This window comes from Brugia malayi, assembly GCF_000002995.4.
Source record: "Brugia malayi strain FR3 genome assembly, contig: Bm_v4_Chr2_contig_001, whole genome shotgun sequence".
In the NCBI taxonomy this organism is placed as follows: domain Eukaryota; kingdom Metazoa; phylum Nematoda; class Chromadorea; order Rhabditida; family Onchocercidae; genus Brugia; species Brugia malayi.
Genome location: NW_025062476.1, coordinates 3931431 through 3958911, shown reverse-complemented (window position 1 = coordinate 3958911; position 27481 = coordinate 3931431). Strand labels below are relative to the sequence as shown.

Genomic DNA, 27481 nt, shown 5'->3' with positions numbered 1-27481 from the left:
CGTCAATTCTGCCACCTTCGGTCTTACATGATAGAAACAATCGTTCTGCAATTATCAACTAAAATTTACCAAAATTATTTAAAAATAAAAAATATTGCTTGAAATTCCGCATATTTGTTAAATAAAACATACCTTTTTCCTTGTCTTTTTTCTCCCCCAGAAAAACTAATAATAATACAATTTATGGTTCAATTAGGAAGAGAAATAAACATTAATTAGTAAAAAGCAAGAAAAAAAGAAAAATATTGGTTATCCTTTAACTTTTTTTCTTCTTTTTTTTGTATATTCCATGTATCGCCATAAAAAGATAAGCTTGAAAAAGAAAATAAAAGTTAATTAGAATGCAAAAATTTTAATAATGCTACATTCTGTTATTGAGACAAAAATAAATTAAATAAATTAGTGAAGTAAATAATTTCAATTATGAAATAATCAAACATATATAACAAAATTCAGTGAAACGTATCGAGAGATAAAGTATCCTTTAATGATGCATCTAAAATAAGACTGTTAAAAAAATTTGCATAATTATCTAAATTTTGATGATTTTTTTCTTTGATAAGATTAAAAAATAATTTAAATAAATCATAGTAAAAGAGTAATGTTATTATTGTATTCATCAGATTCAGGAAGCGGTTTCATACGAGCCAACTCATCAAAGGGCTCGTTTTTTCTCGAGGCGGTATGAGCAATTTCGAATATTTTTTTTTTAACAAATAGTCATTTTCATACTGACTTCTGATCAGTTACGCTGAATGCAACTCTTATCTTGGAACAATTATTCATAATCAGAGTAAAATTGTAAAAATTAATTTTTACACACAAAATAATTTAAAAAAGACGTACGGATATTAATATTAATTAATATTTTCTATGCCCGTTATTTACAGATAGAAAAGTAAGAGAGATAGTTTGATAATTATGGAAATATAATTTCTAATGAAATCATCTTAAAAAAATATGTAAAACAAAATTTCAAAACAATTAGTTTTGATAAATCATTTTAGAGTAACAAGTAGATAATTTTCACCACAATAAATTCAATGATACGGCTAAAGTAGAAAATCTTTTGACTACCTGAAAGTGATGCTTAATAAAACAATAAAATTGTTATTGGAGTAAAATAGGAAAAAGAGAAGTAACTTTTAAAATTTCTTTATCTCATCTTATAGAAATTTTATTCATCCATTCATCCGCCTTCTAATTTAATTTAATTCAATTATTAATATTACTGATAAAGTAATATCCACTTCTCGAAAAATTCATTTCAGAAGAAGCATTCACTGATTTCTTAATTATTGTTCATATTTCACATCCGACATACATCACTTCTTTTTCGGTTAATTCAATATCGAAATATAACAGTTATTTCTTTTTCTTGACAAAATGTCTACAAGGACGAAAAAGTAAATTCTTTTTAAATTTGTTCGCGATCACTTTTTTTCGTGTTTTTTCTTTTTGTATAAATAATCTATTTTGAAAAGTTAAACTTCTTTAATAAAAAAGTTAAAGTTAACTTTGTAGTATTATTTCAACTACTAATTTTACAACCACTATTACAACAACTATTACTACTTTTACTACTACTACTATAAGAATTGTAGATAAGAAATATGGAGAATTTCTAACTTTAAAAGCAGTTATAGTCAACTCTTGTAGTATGCATAATTTTCATACCGAAATTTAAAATCAACATAGACTAGTTACAGATATGATAATGAACGACAACTATCATTTGAAGAAGAAATTTCGACACCAAAACGTCAATATGGATCACTTAAATCACCATGCAATCAAAATCAGTATCAACATTCACATGATCATTGTTATACACAACGTGTATGTTCAGTTCAATCTTTTTTTTTTAGAAAAGTAGGATTCTAATACTTGAAAAATGCATACTGATTTCGTTCTTTTTTTTTTTTTTCTTCTTAGATTTTAAAGAAATAATATTCTGAAATATAAACAGTAATGTGCTTCAAATTATGAAATGAAATAAGTCAAAATTAGATGCATATTTGCAAAAAACTTACAAATGATAATGAATTATTATTTCATTGCAACTTTTAATTATTTTAATATTTTGTAGCAACTTCAAATGACAAGGAACTATCACTGTTATCCCTTAAGCACACGACAGGTGTTAGCAAATTATGGATATGCATTAACAAATTGTCCAAAACTTGGTTATGGACGTTATAGCAAAGTATGCCAGGGTACACATCTTAGAACTAGCAAAAAGGTACAGTATGATATCAACAAAAAAAAAAGATGTAATTATGCTAATTTTTTGGATTAATCGACTGTAAAAGAAGGAAAAAAAAATTTTGAAAAATCTAGTATTCTTCAAAAAAATAAAAAGGAAACAAAATCTTAAAACAATTAATAATTTTACGGTAAAAATTTACAAAAAGTAATATCGAAAATTTGAATTAATTAAGTTTTTGATAATAAGATTCATCCAATTTTTCAATGCAACTCTATTTGAAATAAGACAAAGTATTGTTTGTCGTTTAATAAAACTCATGCCATAAATTGTTCTGACAATCAAATATATATGCTAAAGTTTTGGATTAATATTGTAGAGTAAAAATGAAGTAATAACTGATTTCATAAAAAAAGACCAATTTATAAGTCTTTTCAATTAATGTTAAAATTATTTCATATATAACACACTAATAATAACCAATGAATGAAAATAGATACTATAAATTTTCTTAATAATTAACTCTATAAACATGAATAGTCTAAACATACTTAAAATTATTATCATTTTGCTCAATTCAAAATTTACTTACTATATCTCATCCATACATTATAATATCAAATTTTTACTATTATTCTATCTTCTTTTTATTAATTCTACCTATCTATAATGATTCATTATAAAATATCAGATCGCAGAGAAATTAAAACTTCATTTCGTTGTAAGATAAAAAAAATTTTGTAAAATTTCAAGATTGCAATCAAAATAATTGATACACGAAAAGTTACCCAAGAATATAAGTGCAAATTTCTACCACGTGAAATCCAAACATGGAAACGTTTGAGGCATCCAAATTTGGTAGCTCTTTTTGGTGTTTTCGAAGAAGCTGGCAAAATATATTTGCCAATGGAACTTGCCGAAAAAGGTGATCTTGTAAGTTAAATGTTTATATTCTACTATTTACATTCGATATAATTTCACAGAAACGATTGCAATAGTAAAATATTCTTCATTAAATATCATAAAGTAATCATTAATAATGAATGTATTAATAATGAATCTAGCAATGAAATGATTAGATATTATTGTCTTACTTATGAATATAATAAGATTATGAAAGGAATAATTTAATAATTCTAAATAATAAATCCGTATTGAAGATAACCGGAAGGTTATATATAGACAAAATCTGAATAATATAAAAATGCTTACCTGATCAAAAGAATAATTTATAATATTGCTTTTAAGAAATAAAATCATTTTATTTTAAAAAACAATCATTCTTAAATGATAGTTTCAAAAGAACTATTTGGAGAGACAATGCTACGATAATATTACATTAGATTACTTGAAAAAAAAAAAAAAAGAAGTGAATGAATTTGTATAATCTAATAAATTTCTGAATATATAAAAATCTTTCCTATTCTTTTCTTCATTTTCCAGTTAACATTTGTGCAACAAAATGGTGCACAAGCGGAATCAATCGCTCAAAGTTGGATGAAACAACTCATTTCAGCAGTTTATTATATGCATATGCGTTCAATAGCACATCGTGATTTAAAACTAGAAAATATTCTTCTTTTTGCTGATAATTCTATTAAAATTGCTGATTTTGGTTTCTGTCGAGAGGTAAATTTAAAAAAGTATTACGATATAGAAATATTTTCATTTAAATTAAATTAAATTTCAAACTAGAGTATGCATCATTGGTGATAAAGTTACTAAAAATTTTAAGTCAATTAAACCAGTAAATAATAACTGCGAAAAACATCAAAACAATTAGAATAATTAGGAAAAAAAAAAAAAAAAAACAGAAGTTAAACATTTAAATAGCTTTATGCTCTAATGGATAAGTAAGGCTTAAACTAAGTAATGATCGAATCAGTAACGTGAATGCCATCCAAATGCTATTCTTTAATTAACCAACTTAATCCTTTTATGTTTTTAATACTAGAAGGATCCATTAGAACTTCATCAGTCATAAGTTTTAACATAACTCCGAAGGATATATAAATTTCTTATTATTATAGGATCCATTAGAACTTCATCAGATGTAAATGGTTTCAGTTGCTAATTAATTTTAATTAGTAATAATTCAAATCAATCCTTTAATTGCTTTCAAACTTATTTTTGATTTTGATATGTTTATGGAAACGCTACGTTATTTTTTAAGTTGTAGAACGAAAAAAAGGCAATAGCTACAGATAAAAATTAGATACTGATAACTAACAATCAATATACATTATATTGCCTACAACAATAAAGCTAGTAATATATAATGAATATTGAGAAATAGAATTCAAAATTTTATGCAAGAAACAGTTTAAGGCACAAAATGGAGATTTATCAAAAACATTCTGTGGATCGAAATCATACTCAGCTCCAGAAATCCTTCTTGGTCAAGAATATATACCATTTAAGGCAGATGTCTGGTAAGATTAAGTTAATTAAGAGCTTCAACAGATCAATAAACATCATTAAATTATTCCAAAACAAATACCAATTTAAAAACTTGCAAACAAGCAAAAGAGATGAACTAATGCTCAATTATCAAATTAACTAATAATTTAACTTACAGCTTTAAAAGTTAATCAAGTAGAACTTATACAGTAATTTTTATTGTAATCTACAAAAAAAAAGAAGTGTAACAGATGCATGACATAGACTATCATGGCTTCGATAATTCCCTTATTTCAGGTCATTAGGTGTTGTAGCATTTGTGTTAGTTACCAATCGAATGCCATATAATGAACGTGTTGCCAGTAATACTATTATTGTGGAAGCACAACGAAACAGAACTTATCATTATTCAAAAAAGCTACAGCTTAGTCAAATGTGCCAAAGTACCATCGATACCATGATGACATTTGACTATCATACACGACCTGATATTCAGCAAGTTAGATAAAATGCTTCCAGGAAAGAAGCATTATTCTATCTAAATTTTAATAAATTGAAATATTTGTTGAAAGAGAAAAAAGCGTTTGATATTAACAACTTGTATATATCAATAGTTTTTTTTTTTTTTTTTTTTTTCACAACAAAACTTTCACAATTTTAAGTATTTTAAAGACTCAAATTTTATTACTTTCAAAATACAATCATAACCTACAACGATATTCCCTTTACATCATTTTCATGTATTGTGTAAATGTTAACCGTAGGTGTATTTTCAAGATGCAATAATTTATTTAATTTTCTAACCAAAATTTCTTTGCTCAATTAAATTTAGTCCACATTTGCAAACGCAATTTTTTCGATAACTCGGAAAAGAGTTAATTTTTCTACACATTGGGAATAAATTCATTCTAATGCAACAATTTCTTTGATAATTTGAGCTTCCTATATCAGATAATTTGTCATCTTATCTACTTATAATAGATCCATAATTTTTTGTCTATAATTTTGGCTAATTAATTTTATCTTATATAATAATTATACCAATGGTAGAGTAAATAAATACTAATAATTGAATGATTACAGGCTATGAATCTGCCCTGGTTTCATCTACCAATAGCACCAGTGGAACGCAAAGAAAGTGGAGCCAGTTGTACCACAGTATAATACTAGAAGACTTTTAGTTTCCATATATCTGTATAATTTTATTTCACATTAAAATCATTTTTCCGTTCCCCAGTCTCAACCAACAGTAAAAAAAAGATTCTTTCCAAATTCCTTTTCTCTCTTTTGCTACAGCATCATATCACTTTTATATATCACTCACTTTTCTTAAATATTCCCATTCTACGTATCTTGCTACTATTACTGAATACTTCTCTAAAAATGAATATTTCAAGTCCTAAGCTTGAATCATACAGATATACGAATAAATATGTTGTTAAACATTGTAAAATTTCAAATATTCACAAACCTGAATCTGAATAAATTTTCTTCGTGATTTCGTATGCCAACTATCAGTGACACGAAGTTCACGCAGTAATGATGCAAAACGACGTAATTCCGTTGCAGCACATTCTATAATAAAAAACGTTAACGATTTTAAAACCATTAACTATTACGATTTATAGTCAGAGTTGTACATTTATTAATTATTATGTATTAAAACTTTTGTATTTAGATAACCAGACTAACAGTATTAAAAAAGAAAAATCAAATAATAATGTGGTCGAAATTTCTCAGAGAAATCTTTTAGTAATAATACCAGTCCGAATTATTGTAATCATTTGATTATCATTTCATATGAATTATTAGTCTTAATTAAAAAACGTAATAAAAATATTGTACTACAATGTAGAATATCATAAAGTTAATCGATAATATTGAATGTGCATGATTAACGAAATCTTGAAACATAAAAATGATCAATGTTGGAATGAGTATTTATCAATGAAGTAAAAAATTTACCCTCATTCGACTGATCCATTGTCTGAAAACTAACAACGCTAATAACGCTGAACACTCGAATTACTTCGACATCATTGTTTAGGAACTACATATATATTCGGAACTAAAGTTAAAATCCTTTTTGGATTCCCACCTTTATTAAATTCACTTTACCATCTTATACGGTACCACATGCAATTATAGTAATACATAGAACGTCATTCAAAACAAAAACCAGGTTTTAATAATTTATAGCTTCATTAGTCCAATTCCTACCAAGTTCTCTAAAGCATATATTTTCATTAAAAAGGAATCCCCCTATAATTTTCACGAATTACGATGGATATATTGAGAGTAATATCATGTTAATAGTATTTTGGAAGATTACCGAGTGAAAAACTGCACAAATCCATAAACATATATTTGCTCTTATTTTGTTCCTAAAAATAATTACTGTGATATGATTTTATGCTACTAAATTGTGTAACAAACTATAAGCCTTACGCTGCTTCAAAAGAAATGAATAAAACAAGGGTTTGAAATATTGCATAATTGCGGTGAAAGACCAAAATTGTCAATAGAAGACAATAAATGCAGCAAGAATTATCAGAATTATATCCAAATGTTTGAGATTCATTCTTGTCTCATAGAATCATTTTAAAAAAAAAAGAAAAACTGTGGGACAGCACGATTTTTTTTATTGCCAGTATAAAGAATTAAAATTAACAATAATTTCGACAGATAATAAAATTTAGAAACAAAATGAAAAAATACAAGTTTGACAAAAATTCAGACTTCGAGCACAATAGCAACTTAACGTTTCCAAAAAAGCAAGTCCTGACACGATTATCGTTCAATTTTAAAGTAAATGAATTCCAACTAATTTTCAGTCATTATCCATAATCATAAATAACATGAATATGAAAATACAACCGTTGCAAATCATATTTCCATCATCTCAGATTCCTTAGGTGACACACACAAAGAATGAAGCATGATAGGTTTGTACGTCCATTTCGGGAAAACTCGCTTGTAAAGACTCATCATCACCGTATCCATCGCATTAAGCTGCTGATCAAATACACATTTCATATGTCCATGCGTACCTGAAATGAAATAAGAAATAAATCAATAATTTAATAAGCATATTGAGCTAATTCCATTTCAATAACCTAAACATCCGCTAGGTAAATCGAACATTCTCTCGTTCACAAAGAACTCCCTTTACAAGTTCCTCGAATTACTACGCAACTATTCACGGCACTATCAAGTAAGTATTATTCGTCAGTTTTCAGGTCAAATATTATTGATTAGTTTCGAAAAAATTTTCGAAAATTTAGAAGTACGGGTAGGACACCAAAAGTTCTGTTTTTTTCCAAACGACTTAAATTGTCATATCTGATGCACTGGTTTCCTTCTTTCCTTCAAAGTTTTCGAAAGAGTTTTAACGCGACTCTTACTCATGAATGACTTGAAAAAGAAATCACCTAACGCTTCCTTAATGTGTCCTCTTCGACCACGTGGAGTGCGCAATTCTACAGGTTTAAACCATTCAATGTCCTCTGAAAAGAAAAAAAATATTGATTTTAACAATGTACTATTCTTTTTAAATAGCTTAAAAAACGCTGTAACATTCAGTTTAAATTTTACTGATATATCATTACAATTTTGCTCATATTGACTGAGGTACATATATAAAAAAACAAAAATATTTCGGTTTTATCCTGTGAAATAAAAGCTACTTTGCAAATAATTAAGTGCCTAATATTGACTAATGTTTATGAGGGGATAGTGAATAATCTTTTGCCTGCTAATCATGCATTCTCTGATAGTTTTTCTAATTCTCAACCAAGAAAACATACCGCGATTGAAAAACATATACCGTACAACGACACTTCTTCGATTAATTTTAAACGGATGTCCAGATAAAATGATGCGTTTGAGAATGATTCGATCCGGATTAACATTTAGCACACCACCCGTTGCTATAAGTTGCTGATTTCCTCGTCTATCTAATCGATAGACTAGTACAGGAACGGGCGCGAATATTATTGGTGCAAATACAGAAGCAACAAATGCGCCATCGTTCGGCATGAACCGCTCCATCTGTAAGCATGTGAAACATCCTGTTTTAGAAATAAATTAAAAAATCGATTGAAGACTATTTTGAATTAAACCGACTATTACGTGCCATTAATAAACCATAATGTTTACGACTTAGTTTGTATTCAAAATTTTTCTTCTGCGTATTCATTTGCTTACTTAATCATACTCTTTATTTTCTAGAAAAGCCAAAATTAAGACCTATTTTTGCCCATTCGCAAAATATAGTCACAAAAAATCATATACGCCAGCAGCAACGGAAGAAGATTAAAAGCAACATTCACTGAAATTCAAAAATTACCTTGAATTTATCACCATTTGTATGTTGTGAAAAGATTGGTTCTGCTTCAAAATGTCGATAACCCACATGAAATATCAATTTTTGTTTGTTTGATATTGGTACAGTACAAGATGGATGTCTTTTAAGCACCATATTAAGAACTGACATCTTCTGTTCGTGCGCTAGCAATCCGTAAATTATTAATGGCTTACTACGTGGCCAAATATCTAGAAAAAAGTTAACAAGAATCATTATGATTTCCTTTACAATTAAAGAATCATTATCGAACAACAAAACTACAAAATGAACGCCTTCAGAAAATAAGTTCTTAATATTATAAAATTCCAATTTCTTTTATCGAGTAATGTAGAGCTGAAAAACTAAAAGTATAACTATGAGTATCATCCAATTTTGTTTTACAGTTCATCGTCCTAGTTTCTTGAGTAATATGAGATTTATTTATTATTTATTATAAATAAAATGGGGAGTAACATTCCCAAAGTCGATACAAATGTCCCTTCTACTAATTCATTTATTCGTTCTGCAAAGAGAAAAGACGCTACAGTTTCACCGAGCCCAACAAGTCTACAAGAATAATAGTTAGCTTGAAAAATCTTGAATAGTAGTAAGATGACGAAAAATAAATACCTATTAAATTAGTGGGTACTTTGGAGATATAAATAGAAATGAATGCGCCTCGCGGTGGACTATATTCAGTTTCAGTTGCACTATTCAACAACGCGACTTTTTTGGAGTGCCGATAATCCAAAAATTTAAAAATTCGAGAATATGTTTTTGGAAGATTTTCAAGCGGATCCCAAGGAGATGTTCTGAAATTTTATCCAAAATTTACAAAGACCTAATTTTTAATTCATTTGGGGAAACATATTCAAATAATGAGAAAACCTGAAACTTTTTAAAGAGCGATATCTTTGGAAACGAATTCTAGCTGCTACATCTATTGGTGTATCAATTTCGTCAGGGAACTGTTCATTTTCACGAGCTTCCCTGTATTTCTCCACTTCTGCCATATTGATTTCTTCGTCTTTAATATCCATCGAACTTTCAGCATCACTTATGATACTCATCTAAATTTGGAGATGAAATTTATTGAAATACAGCTTAGTTTGCCTCTTCGAATTAAAATCAATTTGAAATAATGAAGGACCCATAATAAAGAGAAAGGAAAAACGTACTTTTTCCATTTCCATTTCATTCTCAATATCCGACTCCCCGCTATCCATTACTTCTTTCATGTCATTATTTTCTTCCAGTTCTTCCTAGAAAAATCGCGATAATTGTAAATAACTGCTTGAGAATGAGAGAGAGAGAGAGAGAATCGCATCATTGAAAATCTCCTAATGCTATTTTTGTAATTTTAAAAATTTTATTGGTTTATTTTTAATCCAGTACTCTTGTTTATTTCAGTCAATAGTAGCAATTGGTGTTTCCAGTACTTGAATCTACAACTGATTCGATTTCGAGAATTAAAGAAGTAAATGACTCGAAAAAGTTTGTGCCTTGAAAGTTTTACTAAATTTAAATGTGTCGCTGCATTTCAAAAACCAAAAATCAAATATCAAAAAAACCTCAATCTCTTCGTCTGATATCTCATCTTCATCATTAATAATCCACTCAGCTTGATATGCCGATGTGCCAACAGGTACATTTTTAACTATTTTCCTTGTTTTAACTGAAAAGTTTCCTTTCCATCAACTTCCAAAACTTAAGTCATACAGCAATCGATAGAATAACACTAAAACCCTACCATTTTTAAAGATTTCAAGTTTCTCGAAAAATTCCAACAGGAATTTATGCAAAAGTTCAATAGCTCAAAAATTCAACGGCGAAAGAAAAGTGAACCCACATGCTTCCTTCACAATTTCGTCTTCAGTCGGCCATGTCTGCTCTCCATCCATAGGATCTGGAATCATTTCGGATTCCAGTGATGCCTGCAGATTCACGTCCGGTTTAAATACAGATCCTGAAGCTTTGATACCAAACCAAACCTGCAAATTATTAAAGCATCACAAATGTCCTATTTGGTTCTATATAAATTCCTAAATTAAATTTCATGCAATTTATGCTCGTGCAGTACTGTTTTCACGGATAAGGAGCTTTCTCAAATAATTCAGTTTAATAAAGAAATCCTAAAACAATTTTTGTTTTGATTACTTATATGTTATAATTTTCACACTTCGTCCAGTCTAATTTATCACAAAACGATTTCCTGAGGTTCTCTGGGTCATAAAAACGCTTCATCATTCAGATTTCCCAAAAAAGCTAAACTTTCAAAAACCTTCTTATCTGGTGCAAACGGATCATCTTCGATGACAACTTGTTTTATCTGGAAATCACCCAACCATGGCACGTGAACAAGACCGTTAACATTTAACGGCGGTCCCCTCAGATGTCCGGAAACCTTCAGCGTGCATAAATCTCCCTAATAGTATAATTGTTAGTTTCGTTATATAAACTTCAATTATAAATTTGTTTAAATTTATATGTCTTTCAGTCAGAGTCTAAGATTACGGTGACTACTTTCGGGTAATGCAGGTTCCTAACGTCAATATCCAGCCGATCCATTCTTAACATTATACTGTCAATCATCGTCCTTTAAATTTATTCGTCATATTAAAATTCATTTTAATGAATTATATTCACTTTCCTTTCAATCTTAGATGCAATGAAATTTAACTCGGTAAAGAAAGTTATACCTCAATTTCACTCTTTTCAACATTTTCAGCAATTACATGTGGTCGAATCCGTTGCATGTAGGATAGCTTCTTCTTCATAGTACTAAGCAAACGTAGGGCGACTAAAGCATCATTTTCGCTATCGCAAGGCATCAGTTTACTATCACCAAAGCTCCTTAAATCAGGGAATTAAAAAATATTGTCGGAATATTTTTAATCTTACACATACCTTAACATAAACATAAATCCTTATACTGACTCAAATGAAAAAAATATGATTAACATAATAAGCAAATATAAATGATAAATAAAACTAAACCAACATCGACCCTTAATACACCTTTGCTAAATATAAAGATATATAAATTGAAGTTATAAAGCAGAAATTTTTTTTCTTTAATTCCTAGCTTCGACTATAGAATTAACAGCTCTGAAATATCGACGAAGAATTACCAATTTGCGATCAATTTCGTAACATTTTTGCGTATAATTTCTTTTTGTTTCGGAGTTGCAGTTGCACGCAGTCCTGGTACAAAGTGCACTGCAACTGATAAGCCATGTGCCAATAATGTACTCATTAAAATATCATGTTCTGGGGTAATTTCACCATTAGATGGCCAAATGAAGGTAATGACATCGGATATTTTCACATAATCAAGTACATCATTAATGTTTGAACAATCTGGTGCGGTAAACACAAAGCGACCTTTAAGTCGTTTTATGCTAAAAAGAAAGGAAAATTTTATGCCCCTTTGAATGTTGCTCTCAAAAAAAAAAAAAAGAAAACGCAAATAAAACTATGAAAGATACTAACAACATAAGTAAAGAATGAATTAAAGGGAAGGATTTGACAATCGAAATCGTATAACTCCCAAAATATTCACAAATGGCATAAAATCAAATTAAAAGTACAACAGAAGCGATTACATCAATTGTATAAAACATAAAATGATGCAAACATCTAGAAGTACTATATATCGACTGTCAACTTCTTAATGAATTTTTAAAAAAATTTAGTTAAAAAAACTTACCAAAGATGATTTAAACAACCATTATAACTCGTTTTCCGATAAGAAGTTTCGTCACAGGAACATAATAGCGCTACAAGTTCATCCGCTGTATAATTTTGATCAAACGATAAGACAGTCTGAAACATAAATTGAATTTAACGAAATAAGTAAATGAAACAAACGATGATAAAATTAACTTCAAAGACTTTAATAGATTTAAAATCTATTATCCTTTATTGCTAGCGTCCAGAAATCTTCTGGAAAAACCTATTAAAATTTTCTTGAGCGACCAAATAAAAAACTATTTTAATTTCCAAACTAAGCATATAAAAGAAAATTTTGAGGAATGAAATTAATTAATACAATCAAAAAAAAAAAAGTACGACAAATATCGGAGGTTGTTGAAGATAGCTATTAGAAATGGCATAACCACCACATAATAAAGCAGCACGTTTATTTTCACGTAATTGTTGAGCTTGGAGACGTCGAGCTTTTTTGCCAACTAAAAACCGCTGTTTTCCTGTTACAGCTTTACAACTTATTTTACCTGAAAAAAAACATTATAGAACATCCGAGTAGCACTCTAATATTTTTATTCCTCTATCGTTTCCTCAAATCTTCTAATTAACGATTAATTAATCTGATTTGTCCACTTTAATCTGAAGTGATTTCAATTCAATCGAATATTATTCCTGAAAGTAGAAACTCACTAAATCATATAAAATTTTAGTTCATCCAATCCTGAGTAGAAATTAAATAAAAAACAAAAACCTCCAACAGCCGCATCCAATGCACCTTTAGTACGATGCCGACCATTTTTATGTCTCTTATTTGATTGTTTCAGTGGTCCTGCACGATGTCCAGCGCCCATATTCCCACAATATTTCTGAGAAATAAGAACTGCAGCAGAACGTTCCTAATAAATAGAAAAACATTCAGAGATTTCATTTTCAAGAGACTCTATTTTCATGTCTCCTTCATATAACAAAAACAATACTTGGAAATCGCAAAAGTTGCGTACACTTCAAAATAGATTAAAGATAGCAGCGCTAATATCATTTCAATCTCATCTCTGATCGACACTTACAAAGATTTCCTGCCTAACACTTAGAATGATAATGTAATTCATGACTGCCGAATCAATTTATGAATGTTTGATGATCTCGAAAATTCAGAAATAGTTTCAGTTTCCCATAAATATCGCCCAACATATTAATCATTGCATAATATAAAATACATAGCCGATGAACGTCGATCTTTCATCATTTCAAAAATCCCATACAGTAAATCTCAGAAGAAAAAGATGCATTTATTTTCAAAAACTTTTTCACAACAATTACTAGAGAAAGAAACAACCATAAAAAACAAACTTTCTTAACATAGAAAAAGAATCACAGGAAAACTTGAAACTGGAACAGACCTAAAAAAATACCTGCGCAGAAATTGAAAAATAAAGTAAGCGAGAAGAATAAGAAAGGAGAAAACAAACTTGTATTAGCAATTACTAGAACATTCCGGAGAATAATGAAGGTATATTTCAAAGGAGATTTTAGGAAATTTATGGATATGAAACAAAAAAAGTACAGAAAAATAAAAGTATATCACAATCACCCTATTAGAGCAATGAACTGCAAGAAAAAAACGAAAAACGATCGTTTTTTTTTTTTGAAACAGTGCTGAAACTAATGAAATGACAATGAATAACCGATGAAATAATATCATTAACAATATTTGTTTAAATAACTACCTCGTCCTATTATAACCGTTAGGTCAAGCTAGAAAGAATTCTATCTTGAATGAAAGGTAATACAACAAGAGACGAAAAAACTTGGTCAATACGCCTAACAAAATTAAGAGACATCTGATCGTTTTCAACACCCAGTTATGATTAAAAAAGTTATGTGTAGAAGGAATTTAATTGTTATCCCTTCACCGGACCAGAATCAAATAAAACAAATCACATATTACTACGATCACATAGCACATGTTGATACAATAACAAAAGCGGAAGCGCTTACGTTTATTTTTTTAACAAGAAGATATGTTAGGTATGAAAAGATAAAAAGGCAAATTGGATAATAAAAAGAAAGCCGAAAGTGATAACGACAACAAAACAATTAAAATTGTACCTACCAATTCTAACAATGAAACTGAACAAAAACGCAGCAATAGTTTTTCTTTCTTCCTCATTTTCAGACTTTTAGCATTACAGCTCATTTCCAGACTCTTAGCATTTTTCTATAATTCATTGCCGGTAAAATCACCATATTCCCAAATGTTACGATGCTCACGGCGTGCAATCTTCTCGGTTTCTTGATATTCTGCAATCTGCAAAAAAAGCATATTTGTGCATGCTTCATAAATTCTAATGATATCTCCCCATTTTCTCATCATGTATAAAAAGTGTTTCATTCATCAGATTTTTTAGTCCTTATAAATGGTATTTAATTCAATATCAATGAGGATGTTTAAACAAAATGCAAGAGATACACTAAAACACTAGCAACAATCGACGTGCACTAAAAATCAAAACCTGGCAGTAAAAACCCAATAATTATATCGGGAAAGTAAAAATACTTTCACATAGAGTTTTACTCATCTTTTTACCTGCAATTCACTCTTATTAAGTATATGAAATTTTTGTCACTGATGACATATTTTTTGGTAAAAACTTCACTTAGTCAACATATTATAATAACCTCACAATTTAATTTCACACTCTATTCGTCTTATTAGTTCCATATTAATATAATTTAGTAAAGCATAAGGAGAGAAAAAACAGTTACCAATGAAGCGAATCTTTTTTCTCGTTTCTGTTCTGTCAGAGCATGTCCTTCTGCAATAAGTGTTTTCGCAACGTCAGTACGCGTACCATCAGATGTTTCAATGATTGCTGTGACGTTTTCTATTCCCCCATTCCGATATTCAATGTTTATAAACATGAATGGTACTGAGAATAGAATTTGCTCAAATGCTATATTCGAGTTATTCGCATGGTCAACATCGTTAGGCATTTGCAAGAAAGCCATTTGGTATTCACGTGCACCTGCTGGTTGTGTTGCATAACCAGCTGGTAAAGCAGCCATTGATGTAACGTCAACAACTTCTCTCTGTAATCACTGATTCCTGTACTACACTTTACACGATTACTTTTAAATTACGAAGTAAAATACATAAATATTAAAACTAAAAAAATTTTTGAAATATTTTAATTCTTCACACTACTCAATCATAAGGGCCAAAATTCTTTCATATCTAACATAATGATGCCATATAACATTGTAAAATTTCCATAAAGTTATTTATACAGATAACCTGATTAACTAATCCCAGTTTTTTTTTTTTTTTCCAACTATTTATTATAAATTAAAAATAAATAACATTTCCAAAGTCGATATATAAAATATCGATGCTTTTTCCTTTTATTCCTTCAACACGCGCTCGATACCATAATTTATCAGCAGAAAACCGTGCAACGCACAAATCTCCACGTCGTGGTACATATGCGCCAACTACTGGTGGTTTCTTCCTCAACTCTTCACGTAACTCTTTCATCATTTTTTCAAGTTTTGGACCTATAAGATCCATAACAATTAATAACTTATGTCTAAATCAATTCCAAAGATGAAGAAAATACTTCGATGAGAGAAGCACTGCAATGGGGACTTTTTAACCATAAAATTATAATCAAAAATTGAAAAAGAATTTAAAATGAACAAGTATTAACTATTTATCCTTCCAAAATCGTATTTTTTAAATGGAGACCTATAGTTATAGCTTTAACTTTTAATCCTCCCTACCAAAAGCTTCAATCGACCTACCATCATCCACTGATTGAGCAGCAAATTTGAAATTCCCTCTCTGCACATCGGTAACAACTACTTTCCGATAATTTATTGTACGCTCCATCTTCTCATCTGCTGAAGCAATTTCAGCTTGCACAATGGCTTCTTCATCAACCCATTTCACCCATATTCCTAATTTTGCCTAAAATTAAGAAAGAAAAAATGTTCATTATAACAACTCCAAATAACTCCTTAGTCAATATCAGATTCTCACCAAATTCAAATGATATACAGTAAGATGAAATAGTCACTAACTTCTTCCTGATTTCCATATCTGTACTTATCATTGCACCAAAAAAAGATTTATGAATATCAAACCGATGATTTGATAGCAGTTGGTATATTACTATACAATAAAAACAAGCCAACAAAAAAGAAAGTTTGGAAATACAAATATCAACATATTAATAGCATAAAAAATTAATGTAAACTGATTCAAACTGAACAACAAACAAAAATATGGACTGTAAAATTTAAAGAAAATATGCATCCAATAACAATAAAAAACTGAGACCTTCTTAGCTTTTTCTTCCGCAACACAAAGCTGAGAGTAATATGCACCTTTTTCAGCTGTAAAATGCACACTTGCTAGACCATTTTCTACTAACGCTATACTCATGTTACAAAGACCCTGTTCAGTTTGTACAAACATATAGCCAATGAAACTTCCTGACTTGTCCATACCTTCCACTTCTACTTCTACCTGGAAAGAATTTTTTTTATTACCAAGAATTGTAAAGCACAAAGAAACCCTAATATAGTCATAATGCTGAAGATCAGTAGCATCAAAAAATTCCACAAAACTCAGCAAAAAATGGAAACTAACCTCACGCTGCATAATTTTTGAACGTGTAAATTTAGCAGCTTCCTCGGCAAACGGTTCATTTTCACCAATCAATTTACCACCTGGACCAATACGAGCACCACGGGGACAATCAATACCAGAAAACAGAAAGGTTATAAGGCACGTTTCTTTAGGCACATATAGGCGTACTCGACTACCAGATGCGATAAATTCTACAATACCCTCTGATCGACCCGATCTTTGTAAATAAGGCAAGAACTGTTTCGACCGCTGCGCGTCCTGCAAAATAAAACATTCACTTTTATGTAGTGTATGAGGTAAGTATAAAAAAGCTTAATTTTTTAAACTATAAATTGAGGTAACATGATCACCAAACCATAAATCAACAATCTAGAAATAGCGCCGAATCCTTCCTTTCCGATATTAATCGCCTTGGCTACTATTAACAAGTTTCTCTGCGCTGTTTTGCATATAAATTGACAACTATCAGATTTCCATATAAACTCACTGAGCAACCCAGATTACTGACATTTATTTAGAGAATATGCAAATAATTTAAAAACAGAAGGAAAATACGGAAAACAACAACACACTAACTCCTTGCAATTCTTGAATCCTCAAAACTGGGCCTTTATCACCCAGTTCCTTGTCGGCAAATAGACCCTTTTTGCTCTTTTCTGCTTTTGCTTCAGCAGCTAATAAAGCATCGTATTGGGAAGATCTAAAAACAGCCATTTCTCCTGAATTTATAATTCAAAATTTCAAAGAGAAACCAAGTAGTACTTCGCTTTAAAAAAAAAGAACTAATTGTACCTATTGTCATCATCACTTCTGTATCGTATTACCTTCGCCAGGCCCTTCGAAACAAGCGCTTCGGCAACATTCAGTCCTCCTGACATAACGGTGCAACAAATTTTCTCCGGGAACTGTTCTGTTTTGCCTTGTACGTAATCAATAGTAACCTAAAATTAAATAAATCAAAATAATTAAATAGCATAAACAACCATTCCACAAAGTAAAGTTTTTGAAATTAAGAGGATTCCGTGTACGCTGTTATTCAAAGTTATTCTAACTTTCCCTGAGTAAATCGTTACTGGACACCAGCAGACGCCTAATGATGTATATGGAGAATTATCTCACATTTAATCATGAGGATTTGGAATGGTATTCTTTCCTTTGGATCGAAAAAGTGCGCCACATTTTGCATTAGAGCATACCTGAACTTTCTTGCCCACCAATCGTTTACGTAAAAATTCACGAGCTTCAAATAGATAAGGAATGTCGTACAATGGTCGAAACTGTCGACCAATCTTGTTTTCTGTGTCTCGATTGTCCTCCCTGCAAAAAAAAAAAAAAAGTAATGTCGTAATAGAACTCTTCGCAATGTAATAACCACAAGAGATCTCAAAGAATTAGAAATTTTGATGATAGATCATAACATCTTCAAAACTTAAGACACTATTAAATGAACTAATAACCTTGGTGGTCTTACGGAAGACAGCCAGATCTTCATTTCATCACCATTTTCTTTTTGCACAACAAGTGCATCACCCATCACAATTTCAATCACTTTTGCGGTAAATGATTTCTTGTCGATATCCAACTGATTAGGAGGTTGATAAGCACGCCAAAAACGAAGTCTTTTCTCTTTCGCTATCCTAAAACAATTTGGTAAACAAAAGATTATCATTTTTTCAAAAACAATATGAATGCTAACTTCTACCGATAAAGACGAATAGCAAAATCCAAATTTAACGGGGAGGCTTAAGATATTTGGGAAAAAGCAAATAAGTTAGAATACGATCAAAAAAGGATATGATTTCAATGCGAAGCAAGCATTATTCATATTATCATTGGAGCGGTAGATGAACAAGGCTGTTACTTATTTCTGCCAAACTCGTAAATTGATCTTCATTAATTAATCAAGTAATCTGAGAAAGAGGTAATGTATAACGAACTTTTCTGCTGCACGTAGTACTTCTGGTCCTGATGTGGCCAAAGCAATCGACCAATCGACACATTTTGCAAAACCTTCTTTAAGCAACAGCTCAGCGATATTTCCTTTGGGATGTATGACGGAACCAACAAAATTCTGATTGGAAGTACCTTCCAGAATAATTTCTACATCTCTTTGTAACAAACGACATTCTACAAAATAACGTGCTTCTTCAGCATAGTCTTCCGCTCGACCATCCGCTCCAGCACGTATGGCTGGTGCCTGAAAATTGAATTTTCAAAAATTTTATTCCTCATGAGAAATTCTAATATTCATAAGCAAACCAAATAAAAAAACTTACTTTAATGCCTGATAACATAAGTGTTATATAATAGAAATCAGGCAATAAGAAGGCACGGATGGTTGAACCATCTCGTACCTGCTCAACAATAGCTTTGATCTTTTGTTGCTTGAGTGTATCAACAAGAGCTCGTGGATTTTCTATAATCCATTTCACCTGTCGCACCTGTTAATGGGACAAAATTGTTTCACAATGATAAATAAAATGTTGAAAAAAAAAAAAAAAAACACCAAATAAAAACAAAAATATAGCTGTACAGGAGGAGTGGGAAGAGGGGGGAGGAAGGGGAGAGAGAAAGAGAGCAACCAGAAAAAAGTGAATGATTTTCCACCTTTTTTTGACTTATTGAAAATCTTAGGAAAGTCTAGATAACCATCCCTCGTAATCATTACCGTATGTAATACATGATCGAGTGTTCGGAACAAGACCAACTATTTTTTGTACTGTTAGAATTTGATATTAGATTGGCATCATTTTAGCTCAGTTTGCTAGTTTACGCTTTTTTTTTTTTTTTTTTTCACTTTTTACCAATGACTTCTTATTTTGGATAAAAGAAGTAGTGTTAAATAAAAAGCAAACAGCAACGGTGAACAGCAGGCCAAAAAAATAAGTCATCACTAAGCCACTGATATTAGCACTAACAGCTGAAACCTAATGGACTAACAAGACCGACAAGTTCTGAGCTTTATAAGTGTCGAAATGCCAGAAAAACTTTTAATCGTACATGTTGTTGTGCGTTTCCTTCCTCTAATGCCCATTTTCCTTTCTTCGCAGCTTTTGCAACTTCTTGCAACTCCAATAGCTTTGTGCTATATTCGCTAAAACACGCAATGCGAACTATGTTTAAAACTTAATGTGTTAATCCATAAATTACAGTACAAGATTCACCCACTTTAAAATTAGAAAAGCATTTATGATTGATAATTTCAGAAATATACAACTTACTCAGTAACACGCCCTAGTCTCACTTCAACCCAACCTTCAGATACGCATGTCTCCGTTACATTTTCCGAATTTTCAAGATCTGAAGAAAGAAACATTAGAACTTTGCAATATGAAATCTTTATGTCAGTTTAAAATTCATACAAATACATGAATTTAAAATTTGTTGCTATAAGCAAAATAAAGTTGTCCTAAATAAAGAGGTGATTATAATATATATTAAATTAAGAAATTTTAAACACCACTCAATGCTAAAAAAAATTTACTTGTACCACCGAGATATATCCGGCCATGATCTCTTCCTGATGTAGCCGTATAATCGCATCGAAAAACAACATTCTGGCCAATAAGTTTTTTGCGCAGAAATTCTCTTGATTCCCAAGCAAACGGCTGCAAAACTCATTACATTTCCATTCATATTCCAGTTGAAATTTCTACACATCTCGTCTACTATAAAGTTTTCAACTTTTGAGGCTTATATTCTAATCTTTTATGCCATCATAACCACATTTAACAGTTGTTTTATATTTCCTTCTACATCATTTTGGAAACTTTGCGTTTACCTCGTCTTCCTTGCCGGATTCAGTATCCGTCGGTCTTTTAGCCAGCCGTGGTGCAATCACATTGCTCAAATAAACTGTTACCTCCTTCGGAGGTCCATTCATTGGTGGACCCTGAAAATATCACTGCTACCAGTAGCGGTGATGTGGTTCTTTTCTAAATGTTTTATTTCTAAATCAGTTTTTTCATTTACACATGATCATTCTGTGCTGTAAGCGTGTTATATGTCTCTACAATACACGTGAACAAACCACTGTTAAATTAAGTGATAGTAAAATTATGAATCCTAATTGCTTAAATTACGCCCGTGACACATCAGAATCCCTAAGCAACTTCCGCGCTCACTTAGTACTGAAATAAAACTACATGATATTCTTCAAGAATTTCAGATAAATAACTGTTCTTTCTAGTCACCACACTCCTGATTAATCAAATTAGTTATAAAGGTCATTTAAAAGTTGGATAGAGAAATAAAAATATAAGCATATTTAGCTTTGTTAACATCTTTAAAACGCGATAATGTTTAAACAATAGACATGCTATGTTACGTATATCTAATATGAAAGAAATGTAAAATCATGGGATGAAATAAAAAAATACCTGCAAAACGATAGCATCACCACATAGGACTTGTTTCACCAAGCCTCGCTTCAATGATGATGCTTGTTGTGGCTGGGTTTGTTGCTCCGACATCTTTCAAACCTTGCAAGGGAACCTTAAAACATTTTTTCACTGATTGAACTTCAACCAAATATCAATCTACTATTTCAAACCAAATTATTTCAATAGTTAATCACGGCACCAATTATTTTATTAGCAGATTTCCTTACCAAACATTTTGTTTCAATATTTTAACCTCTAAAATATTGTTTATTTGATTTTACACCACAAACTTCGATCACTGATTATTCTTGTCAGTAAATTTTAATCAGTTGTTCGTTAATTATATTCTACAAAAAGAGCTATTTAATTATCATATATTACTACTCCCTTTATTTAAAATTTTAACACTTTAACACATAACACTGCTCTCAGAAATTTGCAATCACCAACAAAAACCAATAAATGCATAAACAATAACAATAAAACATACCATTAGTTTAATAACATAATGTACCAATTCAATTCAAATTTATATGCACTATCCCTCAATTCACATAACTACTATTATATTTCCAAATTTTAACACAACAATCGCTCATTTCATCTCATCTTATCACATTAACCTTTCAGATATCTATCACAATTAACTCTATAGCTATTATTTATCGGAACAAATTACAATAATTTAAATGTTAATTAACACTAATCACAGCTATAAGTGGAACCATCGACAAGCTCACGTGTAATTAATGAAATTCCAACCAGGCTAAACGGTAAATGACCATCGTGCCACAAATCACATTCTGTATTGCAGCACAAAATTCAGTAAGAAAGAGAGAGCGAGAAGGAAGGAAAGAAAAAGAGAGAATGTTTGTTGGAAATAAATGAATAAATAGTAAAAAGTTAATGTCATAAATTGAATTAAAAATGACATGAAATAGTATTAGACTTAAATCTTTTAGATGATTACAAATTAAAATGATTTGCAACATTCTGATTAATCCGTAGAATTAGATGAGAGATGAAAATGTAGAAATATTATCAAATAAGATTGTAAATCATAGTTGTTCTCATATTTTTGTCTTGAATTTTTCCCTTTTTTCTCATATTTCCCAGCTTATATTGGGGAATCAAAAAAATAAAAAATAGAAAAATTAGAAAGAAAATTATGTAATTGAAAAATTTCCGATATTTTACGATAGGAATGGACGACATGCATGATGATTGCACTAACAATATTTTAGATGACAAGATTGAATGAAATCTGTCTCGCGTTAATGTCATCTCTTCTTCAGTGCCGAATTCGTTCAATTTCTAATTTCATACTATTGTTACACATGTGGGACACACAAATTTCTAGGTTTGATTCAAATGAACAATTTATTTTGAAATTCATTGATAATAAATATTTATTGGCAAGCAAACACAAACCAATAAGCAATTACCAGTAATTTATTTCTTATACAGTAAGAAATATCCTCCTCATCTTGTTTATCTATATACTTAAAAGAGTGAAATGAACAGTGAATCAAATGATCTGATTCATATCTACTCTATCTTTCGTTTTTCTCACACGGTGAATTTAAAATTAACAACTGCGATTATACGTGACATGCCTTTGTATCTCCACCTGTTAAAGCAATACTTTCAATTAGTTTGGTAACATCATCGTCTAATTGATACTGATTAGCTAGCTGTTTGAGGAGATCGAAATTTGTATATCCTGCCAAAAATGCATTCACTTTTGTAGCCAATAGTGAACTTACCACTTCTTCATTACTCAGATTCAACTGCAATAGAAAATTTTTATTATAGCATTAAAATATGATCAAATGTTGTGAAAATCAAATCAAAAATATATTTAGTTGAATCAGTGACAGACTGAACGGCAGAATTATGTTTCTTGAATTACCCAGAAATTAATGTAATCATTCTGCTATTGTTTCAATAGTAATTTTATTTTTTAATTCAAAAAAAAAAAATCTGGGAAATGGTGAGAAAAAAAGCATAAATTGTTAACATAAAATGCATAAACTATTTATGACAACAAAATTTAAAGGGAAAAGCAAAAACTATTTTCAATTCTTGAATATCAATTTTTGAAACATTGCTATATGTTAATTAATTAGTCAGCCAAAATGAAATGGACTAAAACAGTAAAATAGTGAGAGAGTTGTATCATAGTAAATATCAATTTTAGTACAAGTGAGCTTCTGGAAATATACGATCACTCAGTCCTCACCATTATTGTATTTTAATTTGATTTCTAGAATGAATCTGATAAGAAAGCAATATGATTTTTTTATTCGCTTACGAGACCAACAAAAAATTTCTTTTGATCGTTATGAAAAAAACGAAGCAATTTTGAAGGAATGAAAAGGTAAAGAATTTTATTCTATCGTTGAAACTTATCAACATATTTGATTGATCATTTCACCAGTGAGACCAAAATATTTCTTTCAAATTTATGGATCCAAATTTATGTAAAGTTAGAATTTCACTGAAAAAAAAGAATTTTTCTCGTTGACCTTTTTAAAAATTGCCGTTTGACAACGCAACCAATATTTTTGATGGTAATCTTCCGCCTGATAAAATTGAACCAGTTTTTGAATATATGTATCCAATTTCCGGTTGTTGTATTTCTCCTGGAAAACTGTTAAAAATTTTTAGATGGAATTTCAAAAAGTTTTACATCTTTTTTAATGATTTTTCGGTGGCACTATAAAAGTACTGTAACTTTTTCTATCTTTACACACGTACAAAACTTTTTAACAACTCAAAGCGACATGAAGTTTAGGTCAACAGACCATACAGATAATTCACTCATCACAATTAATCTAGAAATATATCATAATCAGTTTTGTAATAGGATTAGAAATTTCATTTCAATTCACAAGTAATTCTATTATAGAAGAAAAAATAAAACAACAAAATCCAGGAAAATATCCAAGTATGACAGTTATACAAATGAATAAAATATTTTCAAAAGAAACGTTTACCGAAAAATGTGAATCACCTGTATCTTTTTTAAACTCTGCTTGGCAATCTCATTTTGTTGATCATTCAGATAGAGAATTGCGGATTTATACTGCTTTTTATATTCTTTAGTTGGGTTATGATTTCGCCAGAAGCAATCCAGAACTTCACTGTAACTTATAATGTTTCCGTCAAACTGAACTTCCGTTACTTCTGCAATATTTGAGATATTCGTAAAAAAAAAAAAAAAAAATTTCACAACTTATATAAAAAAGCAGTAGAAATATAAAATTTGAAGTCGGATTTGCGGCTTAATCCCCTGAGTTCTTAAAACCTAAGCTTGCAAATAATAAGGTAATTTATCTCATCTTAATGTTAAATTTTATTAAACTACACAGACGATAATATTTTACTTGGTATGTTAAAGTGTTGACCAAATTCGAGAAAGTTTAATACAAAAGAAAAAGAATATGTAGCACAGAAATAGACAAGTTGGAACTGACTTCGAAATAAGCCTTCCTTAAGATTAATTAATTTACATATGATTTAGGAAAATATTTTAACAATCGAAATCCAGTAAGAGAAGTGAGAACAGATTCATTTCATATAAGATAGTTTTAAATTTTATACAAAAAGATAAACAAATGAAAATTTTTAAAAACTAAAATAAACAGACCTGTATGATCACCGATATTCCGATAATTCGGTGCATCTGTGGTACCACCAGCATAACCAACTCGTGTTGCCAATACGCCATCCAATTTTGCAAATGTCGATTCAGCACCCCAGAAACATTGCATCCCAAGATAGGCTTTTTGCAAATTAGTCATGATATATTCTTTTTTTCACTAGTAAATATAGATTAGGGATTATAATTTTCTTGTTGATTCTTGCAAGAAAAGCGCTATTTCTACAAAAATTTCAATCAGTTCTTTCAATTCTCTCGTCTTTATTGAAATTTATAGCAACAAATGATTTTGCAAATAACAAATCGGATTACTACGGAGTTATCCAATTACTTATCTTATAGCAATGGTAAATTTGCAGTCTATCTCAAAAGTCTCATGAAAAACAGCTCGCAATATCCATCTAAGACATTCATTTTTGTACTATATCACAAATAAATTCTATGGAAAATTGCAAGGATATGATCAATGACATATATACGGTTGCGATATTGATGAATTTGCAAGCAATTAAAAACCAGTAGTAATTGTAGAATAATTTCAAAAAGAAATTGGTAATTAAATGCTACTTACAATAAAAATCAAAAAAGAAAATGGCTGTTGGAAGATATCAAATTATAAACAGATTAGAAAACCAGAAAGACCAAAGATAATTCTTTTTGTTTCATCGAAATATTGATAGTTTGAAGGAAAATGAGTGCACTTGTATGTAGGATATTACAATACATATATTTAAATAAAACGTATACAAAAAAGTTTTAAATTTGAGAAAGTCGATTTCAAACAAAGCCAAATAATTTATATCAAAGTCAATTATACGATTTTTTATGAAGTTTGTTTGAGTGGAAATATGTTTTCTTATTATTAGCTTCCTTTTCAGCTACTTTCTCAATCTTCTCAAGCACTAATGGGATTATAGATTTTTCAGTAAAGCAATCTGATCAGCTGGAATTTAGGTTAAGCATCAATTGTCCACTAACAATATATATATTTCTTTTTCTAGAAACTGAATCCATTTCAGTTATATATTTTCTGGCTTCTAAGATAATTTCAATGATATTACGTCACTTTTCCCTAGACATTGGTTACTTTCCCGGAATATTTCCAACATTTTATTGATTTCAAAACAAGAACTGGTCATTTTGTAACAGTAACAACACGAATGGTTACTGATCTGTTGAGCTCATGAAAGAGCAGTACAATTAGTAAGAACTCATAGTTATAACATTCATTCTCGAACTAAACGCGTTCTTTGTAATGTGGTAAGACACATAATGTACGCTTCATCCCATCTAACAATTTTGAAAATTTGCAAAGTGCTAACAGATTGACAAAAATTTGATAGTAACTTCCACAGATTTAATAAGTTTACAAATTTCATCTTAATGCAATATACCAAAACGAACTCATTTGAATTTCAATCACAGTATCAATCATTAGCAAGCCAAACTATATAGAAACACAAAATCCACACACGATCCTATGAAATGTCGATTTAGATCGACTCCGACACTAAATCGCCATTAATAACTGATTTTAAGATTAAATTGAAAGAAAAAAGCAGTTCAGCAGGAATTTGAAATATCTTATATATAGATCACTATTACAGACACTTACTTTAAGTGGCCATTTGTCTCGCTAAGTAAATGTAATCGAGAGAACTGTAACCGGAGAACAGATTGATTTAAATAAATAAATGTGAGACCAAAGCCAAACAACTGACTCAGATAAAATCATAATGAAAAGTAAAAACGAAGAACACTTATAAATGTTAAAGATGGAATACTTCGGCTAACACTACTTCAAATATCTCATACTAGTTGAAAAAGCGATCATAAAACCACTGAAAAAAAAAATAGCCATTTTACGAAAAATTCCTACCAAAATTATGAACGTATCTCCATACAACAATAAATTTTGATCTGATAGAAATCTAACTGCAAGCCGAAAGCATCCACAAATTGAAACTCTGGAAACAAATTATGAAAAATGAGGACAATAAGTGGCAACAATGAAGCATATTATCGTGGAAACTTTTATGTTTCTGTAATTAATGATATAATAATAGTAATGATAAAGATAATAATAATAGTAATAAAGCAATCACTAAAAAAAACATCATATATA

General features: G+C 30.0%; 5 protein-coding genes across 6 annotated transcripts; 1 reads left to right on the top strand and 4 right to left on the bottom strand.

Annotated features, from left to right (window-relative positions):
• Window positions 1–1386: 1386 nt before the first annotated feature.
• Window positions 1387–5770, top strand: Bm6129 (serine/threonine protein kinase, putative; the record flags this gene model as incomplete). Its single annotated transcript, XM_043078332.1, has 8 exons — window positions 1387–1406; window positions 1710–1839; window positions 2090–2242; window positions 2960–3139; window positions 3650–3835; window positions 4535–4638; window positions 4904–5105; window positions 5690–5770. 8 exons carry the CDS (start codon window positions 1387–1389, stop codon window positions 5768–5770), a joined length of 1056 nt encoding a protein of 351 aa, XP_042934266.1.
• Window positions 5771–6044: 274 nt separating this feature from the next.
• Bm9436 (Uncharacterized protein) lies at window positions 6045–6590 on the bottom strand (the record flags this gene model as incomplete). The annotated part of the gene is made up of 2 exons (XM_001893599.1): window positions 6045–6181; window positions 6572–6590. 2 exons carry the CDS (start codon window positions 6588–6590, stop codon window positions 6045–6047), a joined length of 156 nt encoding a protein of 51 aa, XP_001893634.1.
• Window positions 6591–7492: 902 nt separating this feature from the next.
• On the bottom strand, window positions 7493–13510 carry Bm13926 (protein F10G7.1, putative; the record flags this gene model as incomplete). Its single annotated transcript, XM_001893598.1, has 15 exons — window positions 7493–7656; window positions 8038–8112; window positions 8413–8656; window positions 8955–9160; window positions 9582–9763; window positions 9840–10021; window positions 10130–10213; window positions 10523–10626; window positions 10801–10942; window positions 11233–11376; window positions 11651–11804; window positions 12083–12352; window positions 12661–12776; window positions 13023–13186; window positions 13411–13510. The coding sequence occupies 15 exons, from the start codon at window positions 13508–13510 to the stop codon at window positions 7493–7495; spliced, it is 2331 nt and encodes a 776-aa protein (XP_001893633.1).
• Window positions 13511–14877: 1367 nt separating this feature from the next.
• Bma-tsn-1 (protein F10G7.2, putative) lies at window positions 14878–21782 on the bottom strand (the record flags this gene model as incomplete). Of its 2 annotated transcripts, XM_043078330.1 has the most annotated exons (17): window positions 14878–14967; window positions 15426–15749; window positions 16021–16214; window positions 16461–16626; window positions 16999–17187; window positions 17311–17568; window positions 17887–18010; window positions 18103–18251; window positions 18507–18627; window positions 18768–18947; window positions 19248–19507; window positions 19587–19751; window positions 20311–20404; window positions 20532–20610; window positions 20795–20918; window positions 21092–21202; window positions 21690–21782. In XM_043078330.1, the coding sequence occupies 17 exons, from the start codon at window positions 21780–21782 to the stop codon at window positions 14878–14880; spliced, it is 2721 nt and encodes a 906-aa protein (XP_042934264.1). The 2 variants fall into 2 exon arrangements, with proteins under 2 accessions (XP_042934264.1, XP_042934265.1); XM_043078331.1 differs by lacking the exons at window positions 16461–16626; window positions 16999–17187; window positions 17311–17568; ... (9 more) ...; window positions 21092–21202; window positions 21690–21782 and having other exon boundaries at window positions 16021–16197.
• A 1511-nt stretch (window positions 21783–23293) lies between these two features.
• Window positions 23294–25498, bottom strand: Bma-msra-1 (Peptide methionine sulfoxide reductase family protein; the record flags this gene model as incomplete). The annotated part of the gene is made up of 4 exons (XM_001893596.2): window positions 23294–23482; window positions 24221–24337; window positions 24709–24881; window positions 25345–25498. The coding sequence occupies 4 exons, from the start codon at window positions 25496–25498 to the stop codon at window positions 23294–23296; spliced, it is 633 nt and encodes a 210-aa protein (XP_001893631.2).
• Between the last annotated feature and the right edge of the window lie 1983 nt (window positions 25499–27481).